The sequence below is a fragment of the Cervus canadensis genome, chromosome 3 (assembly GCF_019320065.1).
Source record: "Cervus canadensis isolate Bull #8, Minnesota chromosome 3, ASM1932006v1, whole genome shotgun sequence".
Lineage (NCBI taxonomy): Eukaryota > Metazoa > Chordata > Mammalia > Artiodactyla > Cervidae > Cervus > Cervus canadensis.
In genome coordinates, this window is record NC_057388.1 from 6,681,397 (window position 1) to 6,708,874 (window position 27,478).

General features: G+C 45.5%; 1 protein-coding gene across 2 annotated transcripts in view; it reads right to left on the reverse strand.

Moving 5' to 3' along the window:
• The window catches only part of ABCA13 (ATP binding cassette subfamily A member 13), a 417,355-nt gene that overhangs the window by 324,470 nt on the left and 65,407 nt on the right, over window positions 1-27,478 (reverse strand). The window contains exons 17-24 of one of the 2 annotated variants that reach the window (XM_043462544.1): window positions 21,376-26,145; window positions 17,841-19,616; window positions 15,937-16,046; window positions 9,911-10,029; window positions 7,090-7,265; window positions 6,259-6,341; window positions 5,903-5,908; window positions 5,473-5,585 (exon numbers count right to left, since the gene is read on the reverse strand). In XM_043462544.1, the coding sequence (XP_043318479.1) occupies window positions 5,473-5,585; window positions 5,903-5,908; window positions 6,259-6,341; window positions 7,090-7,265; window positions 9,911-10,029; window positions 15,937-16,046; window positions 17,841-19,616; window positions 21,376-26,145 (7,153 nt within the window). Of the gene's footprint in view, window positions 1-5,472; window positions 5,586-5,902; window positions 5,909-6,258; window positions 6,342-7,089; window positions 7,266-9,910; window positions 10,030-15,936; window positions 16,047-17,840; window positions 19,617-21,375; window positions 26,146-27,478 lie in introns of those variants that run through there. The other variant, XM_043462545.1, reaches the window with a different exon arrangement.

The window sequence follows — 27,478 nt, forward strand, 5'->3', positions numbered from 1 at the left end:
TCTTTGATCTTCACTGTGGCATGCGGGATCTTCAGTTGCAGCATGTGGGATCTAGGTCCCTGACCAGGGATGCAACTCAGGCCTCCTGCCTTGGGAGCTGGGAGTCTCAGCCACCGGACTACCAGGGAAGTCCCTTAAAGGGCACACATGGCCACAGCCCTTTGCATGGGCCAGAAACTCTTAACTCCACTCACAGAGTAATTCTTTCTGTCTTTCTCAGGTAAGAGGTAGGCCGGAATGAGCCAGCTGTTTACCGGGGTCTGCTCTGAAGCGAGTTACAGCAGGAACTACCCACTGCAGCTGTCCAGAAGACAGGCCTCGTGCGCTGTAACAAATGGGATGTGTGGAGCTGGCTGAACCCTGACCAGCATCTCTCAGCCCACAGGGCACCAGTCGTTCCTGGGGCTCACTGACCGGCCTGAGAGACACTGTGCCAGGCCCACCAAACGCCCACATTTCTGCCCAAGGGAGGTCAACAAGACAAGGTTTCAGAATACCTCCTCCCTTTAGAAGCCTCCCAGGAGAGATGGGAGCCGGGGCGCCCCTTCCCATCCTCCCTCCAGTACCTGGCTGCTGGGGGGAGGGAAGGGACAGACCTGCTGAGGATGCTAGAACCCAGTCTTCCCCAGCTGAGAGCATCCAGGGAGGAGAAGAGCCTCTGGCTGCTCTCTCAGTCTGTCTGGTCCTGAACCCTTAGACCTCACTGTGACATTTAACAGAATAAAAACGTGGCCTGTAACAGACAGGGAGGAAGTCACTGCTGACCTGAGCCAAGAACACCGCATCCCAGCGTAAGAAGCTTGGTTGGTCTCAGGGCGGGTGGCGGGGATTCAGTCCTGGTGCAGGAGGTGGACTCCAGGACCCAGGAGTCTATGATTTGGGTGTTAACCTGGAGATACAGGCGTTCACGGACAGAGCGTGGGGAGAGAGGGGCTTCCCGGGTGCCCGTGTCCCCATCAGTCGGCCTGGCTCCGTCCCTTTCTGCCTCCTCGGGAACGCTGACCCGAGTCTCCCAACCTGTGGCTCTCCCGTGACTTTTCTCCTCATTTCCGTCTGAGTCCTCAGCCCTATCCACGGGGCGGCTCCTCACACCCAGGGGCCCCGCCACTCATGGTTTACACTGAAATCCCACCTCACACCTGCTTCTGGAACCTTGCTGCACAAACACGTCTATTTATCTCGCAAGCCAGCCCACAGACACCTGCTGCCTTCGGGGAACTGCAGAATCCACGTTCGGGAAGCTCTGAGACCTCTGAGGTAGGTGATGAACTCAACACTGACTGAGCGTAAGGCAGAGAAGTTCAAAGACAGAAATGCTGAAAAGTTACCACAGATAATATGGATTAAGAGATGCTGCCATCAACCTAACAACCTAGAAGAATCTAGGGCCCCAAGTGTCACCTAACCAAACATGAATCTATTACCTCAGATTTGTAGGCACACATGAGCTTGTGTACCCACTTAGGTAGCACAGCAAATACTAACAACTTACACTACTAATTTGAATCCCAAGAATGCAAGCTTTTTAAATGGCCCTGCCAACAGCCTCACCATCCAGCCACTCGGGCAGCCATCCGCGGTGACTCACAGGGTCTGAAGGACGCGCACAAAGAAGGCACTGCACCTCAAGGCAGAGGCGCCTCGGAACCGCAGCCCTCCCGCGGCAGAGCGTCAGCGACACCTGGTGGCCGCTCGCCAGTGAGGCAGCGACTCTGCTGCGCCAAGTCGCTTCAGTTGCTACAGACTAGAGCCCGCCAGGCTCCTCTGTCCCTGGGATTTCCCAAGCAAGAACACTGGAGTGGGTTGCCATTTCCTTCTCCAGGGGTTCTTCCTGACCCGGCGATCAAACCTGGGTCTCCCACACTGCAGGCAGATTCTTTACCAACAGGCAAGTACACCCCCATGCGACGAGCCAAAAGGGGATCTCAGCAAAGCACTTGCGGAGGATCCAGATGAAATTCACCTGCTCTGCCCTCCATGGGCAAACCCAGCCCATGTCCCCATCTCCTCACTCCTGGGCCCTCCTCAGTGTCCCTCACCCACCAGCCAGAAGACTGCCCACTGCTATCACACTGCTCCAACGGTGCGGTCAGGTTGTACAGCATTCCCTACTGAAAGCAAATCAGTTTGGGAATCAGGAACTAACATCACCACCAGTTTTACCCTTTCTAACTTGGTAAAGTCCAGAGAACAATTGTAAAGAACAGTACTGCATAGGAAGCTGGAAAGTTAGGTCCATGGATCAAGGTAAATTGGAAGTGGTCAAACAGGAGATGGCAAGAGTGAACATCAACATTTTAGGAATCAGTGAACTAAAATGGACTGGAATGGGTGAATTTAACACAGATGACCATTATATCTACTACTATGGGCAGGAATCCCTTAGAAGAAATGGAGTAGCCATCATAGTCAACAGGAGTCCAAAATGCAGTACTTGGATGCAATCTCAAAACGACAGAATGATCTCTGTTCGTTTCCAAGGCAAACCATTCAATATCACGGTAATCCAACTCTATGCCCTGACCAGTAACGCTGAAGAAGCTGAAGTTGAACAGTTCTATGAAGACTTACAAGACCTTCTAGAACTAACACCCAAAAAAGATATCCTTTTCATTATAGGGGATGGGAACGCAAAAGTAGAAAGTCAAGTTACTCCAGATACCTGGAGTAACAGGCAAATTTGGCCTTGGCGTACAAAATGAAGCAGGTCAAAGGCTAACAGAGTTTTGCCAAGAGAACACACTGTCATAGCAAACACCCTCTTCCAACAACACAAGAGAAGACTCTACTCATGGACAACACCAGATGGTCAATACCAAAATCAGATTGATTATATTCTCTGCAGCCCAAGATGGAGAAACTCTATACAGTCAGCAAAAACAAGACTGGGAGCTGACTGTGGCTCAGATCATCAACTCCTTGTTGCCAAATTCAGACTTTAATTGAAGAAAGTAGGGAAAACCACTAGATCATACAGGAATGACCTAAATCAAATCCCTTATGATTATACAGTGGAAGTGACAAATAGATTCAAGGGATTAGATCTGATAGAAAGAGTGCTTGAAGAACTATGGATGGAAGTTTGTGACATTGTACAGGAGACAGTGATCAAGACCATCCCCAAGAAAAAGAAATGCAAAAAGTCAAAATCGTTGTCTGAGGAGGGCTTACAAATAGATATGGGAAGAAGAGAAGTGAAAGGCAAAGGAGAAAAGGAAAGATATATCCATTTGAATGCAGAGTTCCAAAGAATAGCAAGGAGAGATAAGAAAGCCTTCCTCGGTGATCAATGAAAAGAAATAGAGGAAAACAATAGAATGGGAAAGACTAGAGATCTCTTCAAGGATATTAGATACCAAGGGTACATTTCATGCAAAGATGGGCACAAAAAAGGACAGAAATGGTATGGACCTAACAGAAGCAGAAGATGTGGCAAGAATACACAGAAGAACTACACATAAAAGATCTTCATGACCCAGATAACCATGATGGTGTGATCACTCACCTAGAGCCAGACATCCTGGAATGCGAAGTCAAGTGGGCCTTAAGAAGCATCACTACGAACAAAGTTAATGGAGGTGATGGAGTTCCAGTTGAGCTATTTCAAATCCTAAAAGATGATGCTGTGAAAGTGCTGCACTCAATATGCCAGCAAATTTGGAAAACTCAGCAGTGGCTGCAAGACTGGAAAAGGTCAGTTTTCACTCTAATCCCAAAGAAAGGCAATGCCAAAGAATGATCAAACAACCACACAATTGCACTCATCTCACACACTAGCAAAGTAATGCTAAAAATTCTCCAAGCCAGGCTTCAACAGTACGTGAACTGTGAACTTCCAGATGTTCAAGCTGGATTTAGAGAAGGCAGAGGAACCAGGGATCAAATTGCCAACATCCACTGGATCACCAAAAAAGCAAGAGAGTTCCAAAAAAACATCTACTTCTGCTTTATTGACCACACCAAAGCCTTTGACTATGTGGATCACAACAAACTGTGGAAAATTTTTAAAGAGATGGGGATACCAGACCACCTGACCTGCTTTCTGAGGAATCTGTATCTGTATGCAGGTCAAGAAGCATCAGTTAGAACCAGACATGGAACAACAAACTGGTTCCAAATCGGGAAAGGAGTATGTCAAGGCTGTATATTGTCACCTTGCTTATTTAACTTACATGCAGAGTACATCATGTGAAATGCCAGGCTGGATGAAGCACAAGCTGGAATCAAGACTGCAGGGAGAAATATCAATAACCTCAGATATGCAGATGACACCACCCTAATGGCAAAAAAACAAAAGAAGAACTAAAGAGCCTCTTGATGAAAGTGAAAGAGGAGAGTGAGAAAGTTGACTTAAAACTCAACATTCAGAAAACTAAGATCATGGCATCCAGTCCCATCATTTCATGGCAAACAGATGGGGAAACAGTAGAAACAGTGGCTGACTTTATTTTTCTGGGCTCCAAAATCACTGCAGATGGTGACTGCAGCCATGAAATTTAAAGACGCTAGCTCCTTGGAAGGAAAGCTATGACCACACCCTAGACAGCATATTAAAAAGCAGAGATGTTACTTTGCCAACAAAGGTCCATCTAGTCAAGGCTATGGTTTTTTCAGTAGTTATATATGGATGTGAGAGTTGGACCCTAAAGAAAGCTGAGCACCAAAGAATTGATGCTTTTGACCTGTGGTGTTGGAAAAGGCTCTTGAAAGTCCCTTAGACTGCAAGAAGATCCAACCAGTCCATCCAAATGAGATCAGTTCTGAATATTCATTGGAAGGACTGATGCTGAAGCTGAAACTCCAATCTTTTGGTCAATACCTTATGTGAAGAACAGATTCATTGGAAAAGACCCTGATGCTGGGAAAGACTGAAGGCAGAAGGAGAAGGGGATGACAGAAGATGAGATGGTTGGATGGCATCACCGTCTGGATGGACATGAGTTTGAGCAAGCTCCAGGAGTTGGTGATGGACAGGGAAGCCTGGTGTGCTGCAGTTCATGGGGTTTCAAAGAGCTGGACACAACTGAGCAACTGAACTGAACTGAAGTCTGGTAAAGACACTATTATGAAATTGAGGACTCCAAGGTCTTGGCAGCGGATCATGATGCCCTTGGATTGCCAGCATGTTCTGTGATCTCCTTTCTGGCTCCATTTACATGGTTCAGGGCCTTCCTTGGTGGCTTAGATGGTAAAGAATTTGCCTGCACTGCAGGAGACTCAGGTTGGATCCCTGGGTCAGGAAGATCCCCTGGAGAAGGGAAGAGCTACCTACTCCAGTATTCTTGGCTGAATTTCATGAACAGAGAAGGCTGATGGGCTACAGTCCAGGGGGTCGCAAAGAGTCAGACATGACTGAGCAAAGTAACAAATACACACACACAGTTCACAGGGGATCCCTGGCCATGGGGTAGGGGTAGGACCACAGGAGGCAGACAGCTCTAGCCATGAACAGAAGCAGAACTCAAGCCCCACCTTTGAGTGGGAGATGTTTGCTTCTAAAATACTGTTGATGGTTCCATCTGAGAAGTGCAGAGATCGGAGCTCCTCAGTTAACTTGCTGATATTCTGCATCAAATCTTTGACACCTGAAAGACAATCAAAAGGAAAGAATTCTTATAATAATAAACATTCAGGCTACTCCTGACTGAAGTAGTGAAGACAAGATCTGATATGAAAACCTGGCAAGGATTATTCTCCCACTACATCCAGCCCACAACAAGCACCAAATAAAGCCATACCTTACTCTTCCACAGGGGAGCTGCAATCGTTTGTTATCAGAAGTAAAACAAAACCCCAGATTATCCAGCAATTCTGCTCAATTGCTTCCTCTAAGACCTGTGCATTTTAAATTTTACTCTAAAAAAGAGGTGTTCCCCCCCAAGGGAACAGTGATCAAGGAAACTCACTTCTCTCCACCTATCTACTCATCTCACTTTTCCTAACAAGAGATTTGCCAGAATTCTTCAGACCTGACATGGTGATGCAAGGGGGCTTCAGGATCTATAAGACAGGGAGACAGGGCCAGGGAGACCCCTGGACCACAGAAGCTTCTCTCATTCATTCTTCGTTTTGGTACCCAGGATTCTAGGACTTTCTTCTCAGCCCCAAATACATCAGAGCAGCCAGGCTCTAAATTGCTATTTACTACATATAGATAGCATAACTCACCCTTTACATGTTTTATTTTAATGATATATTTGTGTGAGAAACTAAATTTAATTTTTAATCAAGCACACTTGGGAGGAACTACATACTCACCCTCAGCTACTGTGAAATTGCTAAGAAAAGTCATTACGGGATTCCCAGACAACAATAAAGTCTTCTCCAGGCTTTGGGCCAGCCTGAAATGGCAGAAAATGAAAGCTAATTTAGGCAAGATAAAACCCCAGGAACAATGTTGGTTGAATACACTGCCTCAGCTCCCAGGAAATGAGCTAGATAACAAGATGGCATTTCCCTAAAATTTCTCAGATAATTGGACACACGATGTATCTGTGTGTGAACACCCATTAATATTACCAACACCCCTGCCAGGCAGGAGGAGGCAGGGGAGTAAGGATGCATAACAAATGCTTCTCATAAATGCAGAAAGAACAGTTAGGGTACACCATGGAATGTACGAGAAATGAGGACACCAAAAAGTCAGAGGAACACCATTTCTTCCGGGAATAAGTCATTTTCAGAATACAAGTCCCCACCTTCCTCTTCTGAGGCTTAACACTTTGAGAACACAGAGCAAAACTAACCCAGTATGAAGGTGCTTTGGAAAATCACTGACTTACCCTACCAAACATCTTTACTACCATATTATAACCTTGAATCTCGACATTTTCATTCAATTTCTTGATCCCCAATAAAGCCAGCCTCAGCACTGATGCTGCTCCTACCACTTACAATCTCAAAAGTTAAAGTCATGGGAAGCTTTGGTTTGGTGAGAAAATACATTAGTAAATAATTAACAAAATGATTATTCATAAAATAGTAATACACATCAGTGTACATTAACGGTGTTTGTTACATATTATTGCCTGAGATTCATAATTTACTAAGGCACAGCATCGCCCTTATGAAGAGAGAGACTGAGGCGGCATGGGCCCCACCAGGGCATACATGTGTGGCTTGGAGGCTGGCCCAGGCTGGCATTCACAGTCCTGCTCACTGGCATCTTCCAAACTGCTCCTGAAGCTTTCCAAGGCTCTGGAGAGATTCCTGCGAAGGCCTTCACAGCTTAGCTGATGGGGAGAGGTCCATATCTTTTCCAATTCCTAGAAAACACAGCAGTGATACAGTTGGAAACCATTGGCACGAGCTCAAGCAGACACGCAGGCATCCTCGCCGAGCATCACATGGACTGTCAGTCTGCTGTCTACACACCTGCCAGTCCTCTGTCCTCACTATAAGGGAACAGGGCAGAGGCGACGGACGATGTCTGATCCTGCCCAACTGCCTGGGTGCACACTGCAAGGCCTTGGAAGGAGCCCTTGGCCGGGTACCAGGAGAGCCTTGCCTAGGAACCTCGGCCTGGCTCTGCCATTTACCCAGCGGACATAAGGCCATGGCAAGGACCAGCACTGCCCAGCTGAGGGCCTGACGCACAACCTCCCAGCCTAAAAATGACACTTTTCAAGAAAGGTGCCAGGCCACTTTTGTCAGGGGAAGTGGGTGCATGGAGAAGCCCTATGGAAGAATCCCTGGCCTAGGCCCTGACTCTTAAGACTCCATGGACACATTATCAGCATCTTTTACAAGCATCAACAGCTGTAGAAAAGACTGATCATTTTATAAAATATATAATACCTATAAATTGATAAGAATGTAAAATACCTATAGTTCATAAAACTAACTGACAAATATAACTTAAAATGTAAAATGACCCCCAAAGCAGAAGATCACATGTGTTTATTTGTACAGACAAGCATATAAATCTATACACACTTCCCTGGACTCGGCAGTTCTGCTGTACATCATTTTTCTTCCAAACTTAACACTTCTAATTTTGTATTGGGGTATAGCCAATTAACAATGTTGTGGAAGTTTCAGGCGACCAGCAAAGGGACTCAGCCATATACATGTAATCCATTCTCCCCCAAACTCCCCTCCCATCCAGGCTGCCAGACAACACTGGGCAGAATTCCCTGTACTATACAGTAGGTCCTCGTTGGTTATCCATTTTAAATATAGTTTTGCTGTACATCATTTATTTCACATCATCAGAATTGATTTATTTCATCACCCAGTTCTTCCTGATGTTGCAAGCACAGTCCCAGGCTGTGGTGATTTGGAGAAGGCATCTTATGTAACTCACGCGTGCTCAGTCATGTCTGACTCTCTGTGACCCCGTGGACTGTAGTCCGCCAGGCTCCTTTGTCCATGGGATTCTCTAGGCAACAATATCGGAGTCAGTTGCCATCTCCTTCTCCAGGTACTCTTCCTGACCCAAGGACTGAACCCTAGTTTCCTGCACTGGCCAGTGGATTCTTTACCACTGAGCCACCAGGGAAGTCCATATCTCATGTAAATCAACACATACTATTTTTTTTCCTTCGGCTAAGACAGCAAAAGACATAATTATTGTACACGTTACATTCAGCCACAACTAAGAGGAGAACTAGTCCATAATATCACAGGTCCAGGGAAAAGGACCAAAAGGGACTGCTTTGATACAAGCAAGATGAGTCAAAGGTGGTTGAGGAGATCAGGATGGCCACTGAGACCATTCAAAGTTCCAGATCCACTGAGACAAGTTCTGGATAGTAAGCATGCAGTCCACAATTTGCCCTTGCGTCCCTGGCCTCTGGCTTCCCTTGTTTCTGCCTCTGTGGCTTCCATGGGGGTCCAAGTTTGCTCGGACCTCTGCCTCATCTTTTTTCTTCTGTGCTTCAGCCCGCACGTTGGTTTATTTCTGTACTTCACTCTCATGGCACAGAGGTTTCTCAAAAGACGGCGCTCAGGCTGAGAGAACACATGACATTTTAATAATGCTTCTAAACAACTTTCTCAAAACTGTCACTGATCACTCTCACAAAGCAAAGATCATTCAGATGATCAGAGAACTAACAAATATGTGTTCCAAGCAAGTTAAATGTGAAGCATTCTGAGGTGTCACAGTACAGAGTCCTGGGTTCTGAGTCCCTGCCTTGGGGTTTCTGGGGCACAAACAAACTTCTCTGCAGGCAGTCTGAGCACCAAAACGCAAGTCCCCTGAAGAGGCCACCACACAGAACCTCTGAATTGTGGAGCAAGGAAGACGGGAAGCCTAGGACCAGCGGTGTTCAGAGCATGAGGCCTTGGCTGGAGTCTTGTCCATCTGAGGCCTGGGGAGGGTGGGTTGGGCGGTCCATCAGACCAGACTATTTGCTTCCTACTTGGTGGCAAGACTCACGCACACATGACTTTTTTCCTCTGCCCCCATGTCCCTTCTACCTGCCAGACTCTCAGCATGACCTACTCAAACAGGCAACACGACGTCACTGAACACAGGATGGGGAAGAGACCAGCAGTACCATCCCCACTGTGCAGATAAAAGAGCGCAAACCTTCTCAGACAAGAGCAAAACATACTAAACTAATTAGGAAGTGAGGAATCTTGAAGGTTTAGTGTCTTTCTTTTCAACTTTATTTTACCATACATAATTTGATTCTTAATGATGTCTATGTCTAAGAACCAGCTTGCAACTCTTAAACATTTAACAACCAGCTCTCCCAAGCCTGTGCCAGCCAGTCAAGCAGCAGCTGGAGGACCTGGGTGAAGGAGGTGTGGACACCCAGCCTGCAGCCCTGACTCCCCACACAGCTCCGCACCGTGGTCCCTTGTGTTTAAGACCAAGCCAGCAAGCATGGAACAGGAAACTGTCCTGCATGGACCAGTCATAAGGAATAGGAAGGTCTCTGAGACATCAAGGATACCAAACCTGGTAGTGGTCGTGCACCAGAACGACCCCTCGCAGAGCAGATAACAGCAGAAGCCTCACCACGCTCTGCTCACAGTGCAGAGCGGCACACAATACGTCCTTCGTCAGAGACTGGTCTTCTGCAGAGGAAACACACAGAGACGCCATCAGTAGGCAGTCCTCCCCGACTCTCACAAAGACACTGTTTAAAGGTTCAAAATGATTCAGATTCATAAAGAATTCCAAAACTACCAGAAATGAGGGGAACGCTGCTCCTTTTGAGTCTCAAATGCAACTAAATAAACACTGTATGATTCTGGTCTAACTGAAAGTATAGAAGTTAAGATCCTTCTCCCCCGGCCCCAAACCACCCCCTCTTCGCACCCCTTGGGCAAGGTGCCCCCGGCCCCCAGTTTGCCCAGGACAGTCTTGGTTTTCACCAATGGGCCTAGAGTATCTCTCGCTTGGTCGAACACACACACACACACACACACACACACACACGCGCGTGCACACACACACACACACACGCACGATGGACGGCAGGCCCCCACCCTCCACACACACACACACACACACACACGCACACACACACGCACGATGCACGGCAGGCCCCCACCCTCCACACACACACACACACACAATGGACGGCAGGCCCCCACCCTCCACACACACACACACACACACACACACGCACGCACACACACACACGCACGATGCACGGCAGGCCCCCACCCTCCACACACACACACACACGCACACACACACACACACACACAATGGACGGCAGGCCCCACCTACACACACACACACACACACACACACACACACACACACGCACGATGGACGGCAGGCCCCCCCCCTCCACCCCTTAGATGCGGCATCCTGGGAGCCCCGCCTGGCTCCTCACGAACCCCGCTGTCAGTCACACTCAGCACCTCTGGACATGGAGCCTTGCCCAGGGCCCCCAGGTCACGCCCAGGACAGGGCAACACCCTGACAGGCCTGTCCCTCGCCACTCCCTCCCCGCAACTCGCCTCCACCCTGAGCCACGCGCTCTTCCCAAAGCAGGTGGCTGGTGAAGGACCCTGCGGCTCCATCTCACTCGCTCTCGGCGCCTTCCCGGGGCTCCTGGCCTCTTGTCTCCTCAGGACTACATGTGCCTTGCCTCCCGGCTGCTCGCAACCCGGCCCAGCGCAGCCTCGCGACCCACACTGCGGAATCACGGGGAGGGGGCTCCACTGCGCATGCGCAGGCGCCCAGTCCCTGGTTTTACACGTGCTTCCGTGTCTTCACGTTACAGAAGACGGAATGTACTCTCGTGAGTAAGGAAACTTCTGTCACTTTCAATTGGGGGCGGGCGGAAAGCAACAGTCCTGCTTATTACATTTTTACATTGTTTCTCAAAAGTTCTTTTTTTAAAATGGTTTTGAACTGCAGACAAGGTAGAGTGCATAGAACAGACCCAAAGTCACACTTTCCAGAAGCAGACCACCCAGAGCCACCTTAGTTTACATTTTCTCACTAATCTTGCTATTTCTCTGATTTTGAAACCCAACGTATTATTGTTAAAAATATAAGCAATCTCTTATTAAAATGGAAGATGAATAAGGTAAGGTATATGAAGCATCCAGCATGTATCTTTGAGGACGAATGTGTGTATGCGTAATCACTCAGTCGTGTCTGACGCTTTGTGACCCCGCCAGGCTCCTCCATCCATGGGCTTCTCCAGGCAAGAATACTGGAGTAGGTTTGAGTTTCCTTCTCCAGGGAGATCTCCCCAACCCTAGGATCGAATCCAAGTTTCCTTCATTGCAAGCAGATTCTTTACCGTCAGAGCCACGAGGGAAGCCTTGAGAACAAATGGACCCTCTGTTTTGGAGATGTAGCTGTCCCACCGCTGACACTGTCCTGCAGCTGCCCCGGAGGCCCGGAAACACTAACCTCTGTCCCCTACCTTCCAGGCCCATTCCTGCTGCACTTCACTTGGCCTCTGCAGGCCTGCCCCTCGACCAGTCCTGGCTGTTCCCACCTGCTATTGGCATTCTCCCAGCATTTGGTCACATCAGACCCCCCCATGCCTGCTTTCTGGCCCATCTCCCTGTCTGGACCCTCTTCCCTGTTTGGTCAGCCCGGATTCCCCATGTGCTTCTCCACAGAAGAGGGACTCTGACTTCTCCCCCACACCCCAGGCCCTGGGCAAGTCACTCACACTCTCTGGACCTTTGCTTGCCAATTTGGGAAACCAGAAGGTCAAAGGTGACTACGAGGTCCCTTTTGGTTTAAGAGCCATCAAACTACACACCCTGTTCCCAGGCAAACTTTTCTAATGTTTTCAAGTACTAGATCCGAAGGACAAAAATGTTACTTTCCTTATGGTGTGGCTGAACTTAACTCTTTGACACACAACTCAGTACTTCATTGTCAACAGTCATCGTAACAGATCTGACTGATTCCCTCCGTGTGACAGAAGAGGACTTGCCCATTTTGGCCCATTCTATTCCATACCTTATTGGCTGGTGTTTGTAACTTTTCTGGGCCTGTCACTACAGAACAGAGTGACAACTTAATAAGGAAAGTGGAGATGAAGTTTTAATGTTAGTCATGCTTAAGTATGACATGCTTGGGTTTTCTTGAAATGAAATATAAAAATTAGAAATTAATCTTCGGTAATGAAGGGACTCAAGTGTGCTATATTAATTTAGCAAAGGCAGTACAGAATGGCAAAATGCATATAAATTCAGGTATTAATGAATGTTTAATTCATTTTAAAGCCATTACATTAGCTGACTATAAGACAGTGAAATAATTATGCTTTAAAGTGTGGCTGGGTTCACTATGTCACATAAGCAGCCACATTTTAGTGTGAGAGCTCCACATGTGAGAATATCTGTCAGCCACGCAAAGGTGAGCCGAGGTGCATGATCCTCCATGTCTGACAGCATCAACAACACTCATAACATCTCTAATTGGAAACAGAGATTTCTTTAAAGAAAAAAATAAACCTACATGACAACTGGGATTTCATTTATAAAACGAACTACCTTGCCTCCCCGACCAGCCTCATTCCTCTCCCCTGCTCTGTCACTAAAAGATTCATTAATTCTTGGGTTTAAGAAGGTATTACAAAAGAGAGGTGAGTGAGTGGATCGAAGCTAAGCCTGTGTTAGACCCTCAGTTACCCTTTTTCGCTACAAAGAGCTCTTTGTAAGCTGTGGGATGATGTCTGCACGGTGTGCAGAGTCACCCATACTCAATCTGCCCTCTTAACAGAATGCAGGAGCAGAATTAGTACATGCCAAGCACCCATGTGTCCATGCCTCACTGATTTCCTCTCACTTGGAAACAGCTATGAGCTCCAGCCTCTGTGTCCAGCTCAGGGCATCCCTCGGCCAGCCTGTGTCTGCAGGCACTGGACCCTGGCCCATTTAGTCTGGAAGCCCTGTTCCTTCCCCTGCCCCAGCCACCATGATTCTACTTAATGTGAGATCAGAGTTGACATCTTCCCTGGTGGCTCAGACGGCAAAGAATCTGCCTACAATGCAGGAGACCCGGATTGGATGCCTAGGTCGGGAAGATCCCCTGGGGGAGTAAATGGCAACCCACCAGAGTATTCTTGCCCAGAGAATCACATGGACAGAGGAGCCTAGTGGGCTGTGTCCAGGGGGTTGCAGAGTCGGACACGACTGAGCAACTAAGACTTGACGTGCTGGGTCCTGCCCCAAACGAGCTTCTCCTCCCAAAGCCCCAGCCTCCGCTGCCCACACCCTTAGTGACCCACCCCCCGCCCCCGGTCCCTAGACCACTCTGTCTGTGGCAGGTGTGGCCACGCCTGCACTAAGCCCCGAGCAACCTCTGCGCGTTGTCCTCCAGTCCCACACAGCCACTCAGGGATGCCTGGGCCTGGGCACTGCCTGCCATGGCCACACGTTCCCTCCAGGATGTCAGCGCAAAATTCACAGACCACGCTCATGCAGGAGTCCCAGGGGACAGAGACTTGAGCCCAAGAGGGCCGCTGACATGTGCTCCCGCGTTCATTCACCAAGCCTCTGCCAGCAGCCCCCGCCCGGGCTCCAGTCCCCATGTGCTGGGTGGATGCTAATCACAGGCAGATGCAATCACAAGGGGCCCATGGGCTCACTGCCCGGAGGGCACAGCTAAGGGGCCTGAAACAGGGCCACCAAACCCAGGCAAGGGAAGAGCTTCCCAGAGCACATGACACCTCACCTGAGAATAATCATCTAAGTAATAACAGTCATCAGAGAGTAAGTCAGGAGGAGGCAGCATCGTGAGACAAGGTGTCGGGTCCACCTGGGACGACAGGGAGGGGGCAGAGCTGGCCTGGCAGGATCCACATGGGAACCAGGGCTCACAGCCTGCTCCACTGACCCCGGCTTCTCTCTTCTCCTGATCAGCCCACCTTAGCTTCCCCATGTCGTCATCTGGGCTCACACCCATCACCCCAGCATCCCTGCCACCTTTGCTGTCAAGGACTTTAGGCCCGGCTGCACCAAGAGAGCCATGTGCAAAGACTTCCCTGGTGACCCAGTGGTTGAGACTCTGCTCCCAATGCAGGGGCACAGGTTCCATCCCTGGTTAGAGAACTAAGATTCCACATGCTGCAGAAAGTGTGAAAGTGTTAGTCGCTCAGTCATGTCTGAATCTTTGTGACCCCATGGACCGTATCCTGCCAGACTCCTCTGTCCATGGAATTCTCCAGGCAAGAACACTGGAGTGGGTAGCCATTCCCTTCTCCAGGGGATCTTCCCAACCAAGGGATCGAACCCAGGTCTCCTGCATTGCAGGCAGATTCTTTACCATTTGAGCCACAAGGGAATGTGGCCAACAAAAACATTTTTTTAATTAAAAAAAAAAAGAGTGGAGAAGGAAATGGCAACCCACTCCAGTATTCTTGCCTGGAAAAGTCCATGGACAGAGGAGTCTGGCGGGCTGAAGTCCATGGGATTACATGACTGAGCATGTGTGCACAAGGGTGGAGGGAAATGGGTTGGTAGCAATAAAGTGGTAGAACTAAAAAATAATAATAATAAAAAAATTAAAAATAAATTTAAAAAAAGAGGTCTGGGTGCAGCCTCATTTAGGAGCCTCTGCATGAAAAAGCAGCAACATGCACGCGTGGGTGAAATACACTCCAGCAGCCCTGTGCAGTCTATGGTCCAAAAGTGCCCTGAGGCCAGTGTTCACATCTTGGAAAGAGATCTAAAAATCACCCAGGAGCCCTATGAGGCAGCTCGTGGTACTTTCCTTCCACAATGGTATGCCAGGAAAATGTCACTGAAATCGGTAGTAATGGATTTGGTGAGAAGGATCTTAGATGAATGAATTCATTTACAGTGTAAGTAGCAATGACTCACTGTCACAGACTCTATGCTGAGTATCATGGAGACAGAACTGAACGAGCAACAGATCCTGTTCTCAGTAAAGTAGCAAACAAATGCAGGAGAGGTTCCAACAAACTTGAAGACAAGCACTCAGCGCCAGGACTTTAGGGAAAGTGTTCTAGAGTCGAGTCACTGCATGGACCACCCAGCACCCGTCAGTAGAGTGATCTTCCACGCCAGGCGCTGGGGGCGCACAGGAGATGGAGACACGGTTGCTGCCTTCAAGGAACATTGACGCAGGCAGAGGAGGGGGACTTAAGAAATAGCAGCCTTAATACCACATGAGATAGAGGTCAACGCAAGGTCACCACCAGCAAAGGGGACCAGGCATTCCTCCTGGAGGAGATGCCCTGGCTCCAGCCACAGGGCGTGGCTGAAGTCCAGGCCACAGAGACAGGGACGCACCTTCCACCGGCAGAGGCATAGCCTGCAGGCAGAGCTTGGAGCAGGGAGGGGGATGTTCCCCTTAGCTGGAGGTCACAGTGCTGGGGGCAGGGGGAGAGGGGGTCCTCAGGGTCTAGGGAACCGGGCAAGAAGGCTGCAGCTGAGCCCAAGAGTAGCTCAAGGGCATCCAACCATCTCGTAGTCAGCTGAGCTCTGGAAACGGGTGGGGACCAATCAGCCCTTCTCCCGAGAGCAGCTCACCTGCAAGGAGGACGAGCACGCGCTGGGCCAGGGTCTCCATTCTCCACAGGGTCGCCACGGCATCCGCGGGCTCCGGGGACTGCAGAAAAGCCCGACAGGCATCCAAGACACTTGGGGGAAACAGACAGGAATATTAGAGGTGAAGACCAGCTTCTCTTGAGTGAGTGCACATGTGACACTCGTGAAAGAACCATCCCACTGCTGGACCACTCATTCCACAGACATCGGAGAACACAGCCGAGGAGACAATAGGTCTCCTGTTTTCATTCAGAGCATCATTTTGTTGCCAACAATCCTGGCATTCCCTCCCTACCAGTGGGGTTTTCTGTCTTAGACTTTTTGTATCTTCCTCATCAAGAAGGCAGTGATCAAAGAAGAGTCAAGACTGAAGATAGCATCACCAACTCAATGGACATGAGTTTGCACAAGCTTCAGGAGATGGTGAAGGACAGGGAAGCCTGGCGTGCTGCAGTCCATGGGGTCACAACGAGTCGGACACGACTGAACAACAAAAAGACAGGAAAAAAATAGTGGAAGGAAGGAATCGCTAAAGTGGAATGAAACTGGGCACCGTGCCTTGGGAATTTAAAATGAGGGTGGCGACCACACCCAGCCAGATCACAGCCCACTAGTTTCCAGTCTTGGGGCCACAGTGTAAAGTACGTCCATGAAGGACTGGACACTTCGGGGTGAAAGCCAGGACTGGTGGGCAGCAGGGGTAGCCGGCATCATCTCCAGCTCAAATAAAAATTGGGAGACAAGTGTCAAGTCAGACAGAGTTTAGGATCAGAAACAGTGAGGGTCTGAAAGCCAGCATTCAAATTCCAAGGCATTGATATTAACAGTTCTTCGTGCCAATAAATACCTGCTTCACTATCCAAGGAGACCCTTCCAACTTTTTAAAAAGGAGTGAATTCAAGGTGCAGCCCTGTGGCAACAGAGCTAGAGGAGAGCAGGTCAGGCTGTCTGGCAGGTGAGTGAGGGTTCACTTTCCATCTCCCTTTGGACTCACAGAAGCATCGGTACCGTGGAGCCCACAGACCACTGGAGCCGTGTGTCACACACAGAGAGGATGGGCCAGGGCTCTCGCCCACATCCTTGGGCAGCGGACAGCCTCCGGAGCATGACAGCCAATAGCACCGGACCTTCCAGGAACCTGCCATTCCCCTGACCCACCATTCAGGGGTGGGCGGCTGGTGCGTGGATGTGGGTCAACCACATGTCTTGGATGGAATCTGAGGCGGGGTGAAATCTGGCCTTGTCCAGTGGGCAGTTACCACTGAAAGTGCAGACTTCTATGTGACTTGCGTGGCCCCAAATTTCTATTTCCATATCAAGTAGCAGGACCCTTGGCTGCCAGAGCAGGGGAACAGAAACACCAGTTCCGTACCTAGTCTTGGGATGTGTGCATAGAACAAGAGGTTTTTACTTTTTGGGAAAAAATGAATGGAAAAATTTAGAATAAATTCAAATCATATATAAGTGCTGACTAGTCAAATAGCGAGCAGGGACTGGGCTTGAATCATTCCTGTGGAAGTCAGTCTCAGAGGGAGAGGAAGGCTGAAATCAAAGACCACATCCCTGTGGTTCTTCCCTATGTCATTCCAAAGCATGACTGAGATGAGGTTGATCACCTTTCTCAAGTAACCCTCTAGTTTTGTGCTGTTTCATGACAGGATTTCATGCAAAAACAGGATCATGAGTTCTTTCCCTTTGTATCGTGAGGGAAATTATGAATGGAATTTGGGTTCGAATATAAAAAGTCTGTTTAAAAAGTTCCTTATTTATAGGAACGTACTTATACTTACCCTGGGTCAGTGCAATTCCTGCCTGCTTCTGTTTTATAGTTACTGCCTGGGAGCGGGGCAGGCAGGCAGAATGAATCAAACTGGGTGTTTCATTACCTTTGATCAATCAGCGAGACCCTCCGCCAGTATTCAACCAATGCAATTAATGCCTTCCGGTATTCCTCAAAACGCGACAATGGTTTGAGGATGTCAGGACTGTCAACCAGCTCTTTCTGGGTCTTCTCACGTGTTCCAGTGGTTGCATGAATAAAAATTTCAAAAAAGGGCTGAAGCAAAGTGCTCACGGAGTACGTCCACTGAGAGCTATTGAGGAGAAGCTCTTTCTTCACGAGAGCTATTTTACTCAGCAGGGTCTGGATGGCTTCTTGGAGTTGTTGCTCAGTCACATTCTGAATCCAAGAGGTGTTAAAAAGTGAAGCTTCACGGGAGGCCTCTACCACTGTCGTGATGATTTTCAAAAGGTCATCTGGATGCGGAGCCAATGTCAGCAACAGATTAAAAACATCCCTGTGGTCCTTCCCTGTGTCATTCCAAAGTGCGACTGAGATAAGGTTGATCACCATTCTCAAGTAACTCCCTAATTCTGTCCTGTTTTGTGACAGGATTTCACACAGAAACAGGACCACTTCACGAGTTCTTCCCCATTTTGTATCTTGAGGGAAATTACGAGTGGAAATTGGGTTAGAATATAAGAAGTCGATGTGACTGGTGATGTTATTTACAAGAGCTAAGTAATCCGGGATTTCTTCCCATAAACTGACAGAATCCACAGAAAATATTTGGGCCCCATTTTTAAATGCTGCCAGGAGACGTTCCACGTCTCCCAAATTGATTTTCACAGAAGTTAAAAAGTCAACTATTTCTTCTCTAATATCAAAAAGCTCTTTGGACTGGTTCATGTATGTGAATATGCCAGATGACATATTGAGGATATCTAAGTCTTGGGAAATATTAGGCTTAACTCCAATCATCCCAAAGGCCAAGTCAAGAAATGGCATCAACAAGTCATCTATATTTTCAAATATTAAATGATCTGCTTTTTTCAAAGTAATCATTTCATTGACAACATTTCGAACATTTTGTCGCAAAAGAAAATAAAGAGTGTCAAAGAATTTCATGGTGTCATTGGCAGTGGAAATGAGATGAGTTTGAAATATGGTGGCCACCTTTCTTGCAATTTTCTTGGCTAACTTAAGAAATTCCACAGTGGAGGTGACTGACGTGGCAAGACGTCTCATCTCTACACCATCATCGGCCAGCATGGTCAGAGTGTCAGACATCTCCAAGAGTGGGTCAAGGGCACAGTTCTCTCCACCTGCTCCTGAGATAACACCCAGTAAGTGCCTGGTAATTTCTAATGTTTCTCTGTTTCTTAGGGGGAATGAATTGTTTACAAAGGAAAGCAAATTGGTTAGATTTGCAAGTATAACTTCCTGGAGGGAAGGGTACCGCACACGGAGGTCCTTAACAGGAGAGCTTAAAAGAGTGTCCGTGAAACGTGCTATCACCATGGAAGTTTCTCTCACGAGGTGAAGAGCTGACTGGAGATCTTGATTGAGTTTGAAAAGGTCCTCAGAACTGTTCATATGGGAAAGCAACTGATTCAGCACCATAAGAAACTCCAGATTATTTTCAGTCTCCTTTTTCATTGATGTTTCCCTTAGAAGAGTGTGGAATAAATCTCCCAGGAGCTGCAGTCCTTGATGATTATCAAAATATAATTCTCCATCATCTAACATAAATGAGTTATTTATTAGATGATACACAGTCTCCTTTAAAGTTGAAAGAGCATTCACCAATCTATCTTCTTTCATGGAGGTGAGAAAATGATCGAGTTTCAAATTTTCTAGAATTTTATCCTTTAGGACAAAACTGCAAATATATATTTTTTAATTTCATGGTTAGTAATGAAAAAAGTGAAAACTTACACAGTGGACCCTTGAACAATCCAAAGCTTATGGGCACTAACCATCCACATAGATTAAAAACTGTGTCTGCCATTCCCCACCCACAGATTCACCCAACCGTGGATCGGGCAGCGCTATAGCACGTATTTATTGAAAAAATCCAAGTATAACTGGGCTCATGAGGTTGTTCAAGTGTGAAGGGTAGTGATTTCTTGGGGGCTTTATCATAGCATTATAGGAGGATACTACTGAAAAATTGAAATGCTACAATACATTCCAGATGAAAATTAATATTTTGTTGCCAAATAATGAAAAGAGTGGGTGGATTTTATGTATCAATCCATTGCAAAGCCTCAAACCTAACAACTTAAAGAGCCATGCACTTTTGCCTTCAGAAAGGAAAGGAACGTGAAATGATCAAATGGAACTCTCAAGGTAGGAGGGAACATCCTTCTGAATATCCCAAGTCCTGGCAAGCTGCTTGGCTTGCTGGCGACTAGCTGGGCCACGTGACAGCCCCAGAGCCCTCTCTGGTGTGTTTCTGGTTTGCTGGGCTTCACAGGTAGTCCACTTATGAGAGTCAGGATGCCCACATTGTATCATTGTAAACACTAACGCAGGTGCTGCTTAGGGAGATTTGTCAGATGTGACTAAAGACCCAGTCAGCCAGCTGTAAGTCAGTACAAAGGCATGCTGTCCTAGAAAGGCTGACTTCATAGATGGAGGGTCTTCAAGACGGTTAGGACCTCCTGGGCTCTAATGGGTGGGTGGTTGGACATGTCCTGGACTGGACACATCCCCTCACCCCCTGACTGGCCACCGTGGATGGGAACTTGCAGCTCCTGTCTGTGGGACTCTGACTTGTTTCCTAATGGCCTGCCCTGCTGACTCTAGGCTCACTGAGCCAACCCCAAAACTGCAGAAGCCAGTCCTGGTATGAAATATTTGTTCTGGTTCTGCTTCTGAGGTTGACACCTTACTGATACAGACATCCTAGAATAAATGAGAATTTCCCTCCAGTCTTTTCATTGGCAAGCTTCAAAGTGGATGAAAAAATAATATATGAAAAAATATAATGTGACTATCAGTTTTAAAATGGAGTTTTATCAATTCCAAATATAAACATCATAGTAAACTTATTAGAATGAAAATATTTAAGCCCTTCATTTGTGATTAGACAGTTCATGACTTAATTCAAAATATGACCATGATATATATCCATCTGGGCTTCCCACGTGGTGCTAGTGGTAAAGAATCTGCCTGCCAATGCAGAAGGCATAAGGGAGGTGGGTTCAATCCCTGGGTAGGGAAGATCCCCTGGAGGAGGGCATGCCTAGAGAATCCCATGGACAGAGGAGTCAGGTGGGCTATGGTCCATAGGGTCACAAAGATTCAGACACAACTTAGCATGCACACACACACATACATACACACATATATCTATATATGTATATAATAATTTTTCAGTTCCATATAAAATATAATTTTAACAACTACTTTCATAATCCAAAATATAATAAAACATAATACTATAATATATACATTTGTATATAGGTTTATTAGTTATATGACAATCATTAAAGTTACTTTACCTTGGTTTTTACAAAATGTTCATTAAGACAAATTCACTTCAAAGATCATTCCAAGGTTTCGTAGAAGTTCCAGGAAATAAACTTAATAGTAATATACAACTACAGGTACTCTACAAGCAAAAATAAACTCACCTCATCTCTGCAAAGAGATCTTTGTGGATGTCTTTTAGCAGAAGAAATATTTTGTTCCCAGAATTTTCCTTTAGTAAAAAGAATGTTTTCAAAAGCTGTTCCGTGAAACCCACTGTGCTTCTTGGAGGGAGAATGATTCTCTCACCATTTTCTGACTGTGTGTGGTTCAAGACAAGGTTAATGAGATTCATTATTTGAAGGTCAGTATCACTTAAGTTCAAGGCTGCTCCTTGAGAATGCTCAGCTAAGTTATTGATTGAATTAATTAGGAAGCTTTCAAAAAGCAGCTGAACAACTGAGAAATTAGTTAGCTGTTCTTGACTTAGCTGACGAGTAAGAAGGGCAATATCAAAATTACCTTCTCTAGAAACATTTTTGAGATAACCCAAAAAGGTAGCAATGTCTTTAGTCACCAAAGCGATATCATCAGTTGAACTCTCATTAGCCAAAAGAAGAAATAATGTTTGTATCATTTTGGAGTAATCTTCATTTGCAAATTTATGAAACCAGTTTTTTATGACCAGTAAAAATTCTTCAATAATTTCTAACGTCTTCAATGATGATAAATCCAGGCTTTCCAAAAAGTGGGCAAGTGGCAAGGGTATGTTTTGAAGAGCCACTGAATTAGTCCTTTGCATCACTTTGTCAATTTCAGAATATAGGGGTCTGATACTAAAATTATGGGTTAGGTCTTTCATGATTTGTTCAAACTCAAGCCATTGTTTTTCCAAGTTGTCAGCTGCTTCGCTTTTCTTAATAAACCATGATAATGCCTCTAAACTAAAGCCTGTGAGGTTTGAATTCAGCAGTGTCATGAACGGAAAGACTAGAGAATTGGTGCTGTTTACCAGGTTCTCCTTCCTAGAAAGAAAGTCTATTATCCTTTTCAAATGAAAGGAAATATTATACCGGACAGATGTTCCTGCTCCTTCATCCACATTAAGAATCTTGTTTAAACTAACTAGTTTTTCAGGAAGGTTTTCATCTGATGTGACTTTTGTAAAGTTGAAGTTTTTGAATTTTTCTATGATTGGCAAAGCGACTTGCTTTATGAGATGACCAGGACAGAGCTCAGGGATGCTGCCACTGCTCTGGTTTCCAGAAAGCGGGACAAATGGTAACACCTTATGCCAAAATTCTTGCACAGATTTCACAAGTGAGGTTTTAACATGGAAAACTTCAGACAGCTCTAGAAGAATGGAACTCCAGTCCATTAGTTCATGAATTACACAGGCTACTTTCCTAGTTATTTCCATCTGTGAGCTTTCATTCAAACATTGTGAATCATCACCATGGGGAGACAGGTGGAGGTGGTCAAGGATACTGGCTACTTTGCTGTAAAAGGAAGATGTGAGCTCATGGGCATTACAGGCGTCTGATCTTGGGTTCTGCTGAAACCCAGAAGTTGTATGATTCCAGCACCAAAACACAGGAAGACAAGTTAATGTCTCCGAAAGGAGGCCCGGTTGAGCTGATACTAAGTCAATTGTGTCCATAAGAGTTTTTATCACAACAGTGAAGTCTTCCTTGGTGACATCTGAAAGGTGTATGCCATGGAGGAGTGTGAAGTTATAGACATCCTTGAGGGCCTCTGTGATGTTTTTTTCACCCATGCCCCTCAGGAGCCTCATGGCATGAGGGAGCATGTAGTACGCATCCACCACGGCATCAGCATCCTTTTTAGGAAACAGACGTGAGAGCCTCAGCAGATGGCTAATACTCCAAGAATGTGAGCTGTCGACAAACTTTTCCATTAAGTCAACAAAGAAGCCGATCCCCAAATCACTAGCACCTAACCTGCTGATGTTCTTGAAGAAATCCATCGTGCTTTCACTAATGCGTTCAAGCTGATCTACTAGCAGGTATATGTCTGTTTTCTTGACACCGCGCAGGAGAGAAGTCATCTTCTTTAAAACTTGAAAGTCACCTGGCTCTTGTGGAATATTGTGGTAAGCGGAGGGTGTTAGAGAGTTGAAGACATCCCTCATGAGTTGAATACTGAGACCCACAACTTTCATGACTTCATGAGAAATTATTTTGGGTGAATTTTGGAGATCATGAGATAAATTGAAGGCAAGGTAACTAGCTAACTGGTAAAATGAATTGCCTAAGCTGTGTATATCCTTTTCCTTTGGACTGGTAGCAATTATGTTTAAAATGTTTTCAGCTTTATAAAAGGTGCTATTTTCCAGGATGTTAGGGGAAATATCTTTCACAAGATTTTGAATTTCCTTCCCCAGAGCTACTAAATGCAGCCAAATATTTTGAAATTGAAGAGGCATTTCATCTGACATTTCTATGTGTTTTAGTATTAATTCAGTAAAACGTGTCCAGTTAGATTGAGGTGCAAAATCAAAGTCTCTCGAGAAGTTGTTGATAATCATCCTTACTTGGTTTGTGGAATCATTTAAAAGAGTTAATAAAATCTCAAAATTTGGTACCTTTTCTTTTCCAAAGACTGTAGTGAGTAGAACATTTAGAAAGTCAGTCACATTTTTTAAGTAAACATTCACACAGTTTATATTTGACGTATTCAATGAGCAAGGCTCCATCATTACATTCAACATCCAAGTAACGAGCTTCAAAGTAGAGTTCAGTGTGTCTTTCACATCTCTGAGACTCCTCAGAACACCGTGAAGATGGCCTTGTGAAAAACTGGAGTTATACATAGCACACAGGTGGTTCACAGTGCCGACCCAGGTGACACAGCCTTTCAGCCTGCTAACTGTGTCCACAGAGGAAAATGTGGAATTCAACATGGCCAGAATGTGTAATGCCCTCTGGGAAGAATTTTCATACAATAAACCACCTTCCAAAATAAACTCAGTGACATTTTGGAAAATGTCAGCACAGGACAATAAATCTTGGTCGTGGGACACATTTTTAAGAAATAATACTGTGTCTCTTAGGTCAGTGATGACACTTGCAAGCTTTACTTCATAATTTGTGAGGTTCCTTAAGAGAAAGTTATTCATCAAATGTACACTTCTATCTATAGATGCTGAGGTATTGCTCAACTCAATAAAAATGTTGAGCAGAGAATACAAAAACTCTCTGCTGGCATTGGTGTCTAATGGAAGTGACTTCAGCTGACTCAAGGTAGTTTCCATGGTGAAAAGGGATTTCTCTATTTGGTCCAGGTTAAGCAACTTTACTCGAACTAATCCATCACCTAGTGCTACCCAGAGATCCCTGAGATTCAGGAAATCATTCCAATCATGAAAGCCATCACTTTGAGTTACATTCTTAAACAAATTTAAGATGAGTCTAGCAGGATAATGGTTGGGAAGTATTTCCTGACAGCTTTCAGGAATTTTCTCATCACTTTCCAGTTCATCCAAAAGCTGATTGAGACCAACCCGAAGAGGAGTGAAAACATTCGTGTCCAGCTGAAATATCTGAGCTATGTGTCCACAGAGCTCAGTCCACATGTGAAGCCATAAAGTGGTGCAATGAAGAGCTGTAAACTCATGGAACTCACCGCCATCTGCTGAGAAGTTTGAAAGGATTTGTGCCCATGGGAGGATAAATGGAGACCCCTCATCTGGTGAATAATTTGCAGAAGAAATGCTTTTATTATCCAGAACAAAGCATTCATCGCCCAGCAGGGCCTCTGCTGAGCCATTGAGGAGTTGACTCACATAGTGAAATACAGAATTACGAAAACCATCATCCACCATGAAGAGCTGCTTGAGGCCTCTCAAAGTAGCATGGATGACTTCCATTGCAGGGCCCTCTGTGGACATCAGGGATTGGGCTTTAAGCTCCAAAAATTTAAAAATTGAAAGCAATTGTTGACAGTAAGATACTTCAGATAGCCTCCCAAGGACCCCTGTTGTCTCATATAAAAATGAAAACGCTTTGCTGATGTTTTGGAAATTAAATTGCTTTAGGATATCCAAAATGTGTTTTGAGATTTGCATAAGGAGAGAAAACAAAGACTCTTTGCTCTGAATGCTCAAGAATTTATACATATACTGGTGAAATGAAGAATAAATCTGCAAAAGTAAGGCTGAATCTTTGTCCTGGAAGACATGTAGATATATATGAGTCAAAATTTTCTCAATGTCTTGTTTTTGAGGTTCAGAAAGGGCTAAGAAAAGATTGGATGCATTCCTCATAGCATAGACTGTGCCCACAGCTTCTGAGACTTGTTCCTGCCTCAGAAATCCAAACTCATAGAGACTATTTATTATCACTTCAATTACATGAACAAAATCCATCTTCACGGCTGGTGATTCAGACCAATCTAAATGAAACAACTGGGAAAAGTTAAAGCTTTTCCTATGAATCATCTCGTTTTCTGAATCAGAAAAATTTACAAGGGTAGGCAAGAGTCCCGGTTCAGCTCTCTTTGCTTTTGAAGTGCCGTTCATCCACAATGCCAGAAACTTGGGCTTCATCCCCAGAAGTATTAATTCCACAAATCTCAAGATATTTATTGATTCCTTCCTTATCCAGAAACTTTCATGGGTTTGTACTTTTTCAATCATCTCTTTGCTGACTTCCAGAAGTTTCCGAGTATCCATGCCAGGTATATCTCTCTCTAAACTTGCTGAATGATTTGTCCACAAATGACTTGTATTTAGAGTCATCTCAGGGACAGATGGGAGGTTATAGAATTTGAGAATACTGGATAAGTTGAATGGATTAGGCAATAATAATTTCTCCAAAAATTCCATAAAAGATAAAAGGAAGTTTATTTGCTCATCTTTAAGGGTCTGCAACTTCTTTTCCATCACTAGAAGTTCCTTTGTATAATTTAAGACCCTACAATATTAACAGAACAGATTCAGTATCAGAAAAAAAATACCTTTAGGAAAAATTCAACTTACCAAATTTTTAGATAATATGCAGTCTTGTTTGCAGGAAAACATAGGTGAAATATTTACTAGGCAATATATTTTCCCACAGAGATTAAATTAATGTGAACATCTGAAAATGTTTTTGAAATCTACAATGCAGTTGCATACTTTTGGCTTAAATCTGCTTCTTGCACTAAAAACAATGCATTTTAAAGTTATTTTACTCAATGAGTTGATATGCATGATCATTAACATCTGCTATTTATTCTAGAAGAATCTTAGCATTCAATTCCTTATTACGTCTCAGAGTGTCCTAGTGATAGAGGTTGTCCAAATGGTAAGACAATTTGCCCCTGTAGGATCTAAGGACAAGTGTTGAGATTTCTCATTCTAAAAAGCAATCACAGTGCTCTGTAAACATGCTGTACTCCTGACTATTAAAACTTATTGTTTTACATGGCATAAAATAAACTCCTTCTCCAGGAGTTCATTTTTAAAACACAAAGATGTCTCAAAGGAGCAGCTCAGCAATTATGAGTCACACTTACAATGTGAGTCCTCACTTGAAGAAGTTACTAACTTCTCAGACTCAGGAACAACAAACCCGCTTTTGAAACCCTTGGGGCCTGTGTGTTTTGGACTCTAGAAAGGAAACTTGTGCCTGTGTCTGCCACATACGCATTTACAGCCCCTCCACCCATGGGCACCAGGAAGCCCTCTATAAACCCACTAACACTTCTGCAGGGAAATTTCAGAACAGGCTCAGTGTGTGTGGGCAACAGACCCTTAACACTTAAGTCTGGGACTTCCCCAGCAGTCCAGTGGTTACGACTTCGTGCTTCCACTGCAGGGGACATGGGTTTGATCCCTAGTCAGGGAGCTAAGATCCTATATGCTGCAGGGCAAATAAGCCCATGCACCACAACCAGAGAAAAGCCTTCATGCCACAGCGAAGAGTCCCCACAGCCAATATTTTTTTAAAGTTAAAAAAAAAAAATTTTAAGTCTGCAGAATGAGTTGTGCTGCCAACCATAAGAAAAGCTTCAGTTTTCACACTTTTTAAGATTTCAGAACTACGGGTACAGGATTTTGACCTGTACTGGCTATTATTGCCTTTAAGGGTGAGTTACTTTCTGAACTTCCTTGATTCTATAATCTTGTGTGTAACCCAGCCTGACATAGAATAGGGATAGGATGGATGAGATGCAGGAATAGTTTTCCTCTCCCAGAGCTGAGATCTGAAAGCAGAAAAACTATAGGCTCAGTTTAGTTTGCTATTATTTGTAGAACAGAGAGCT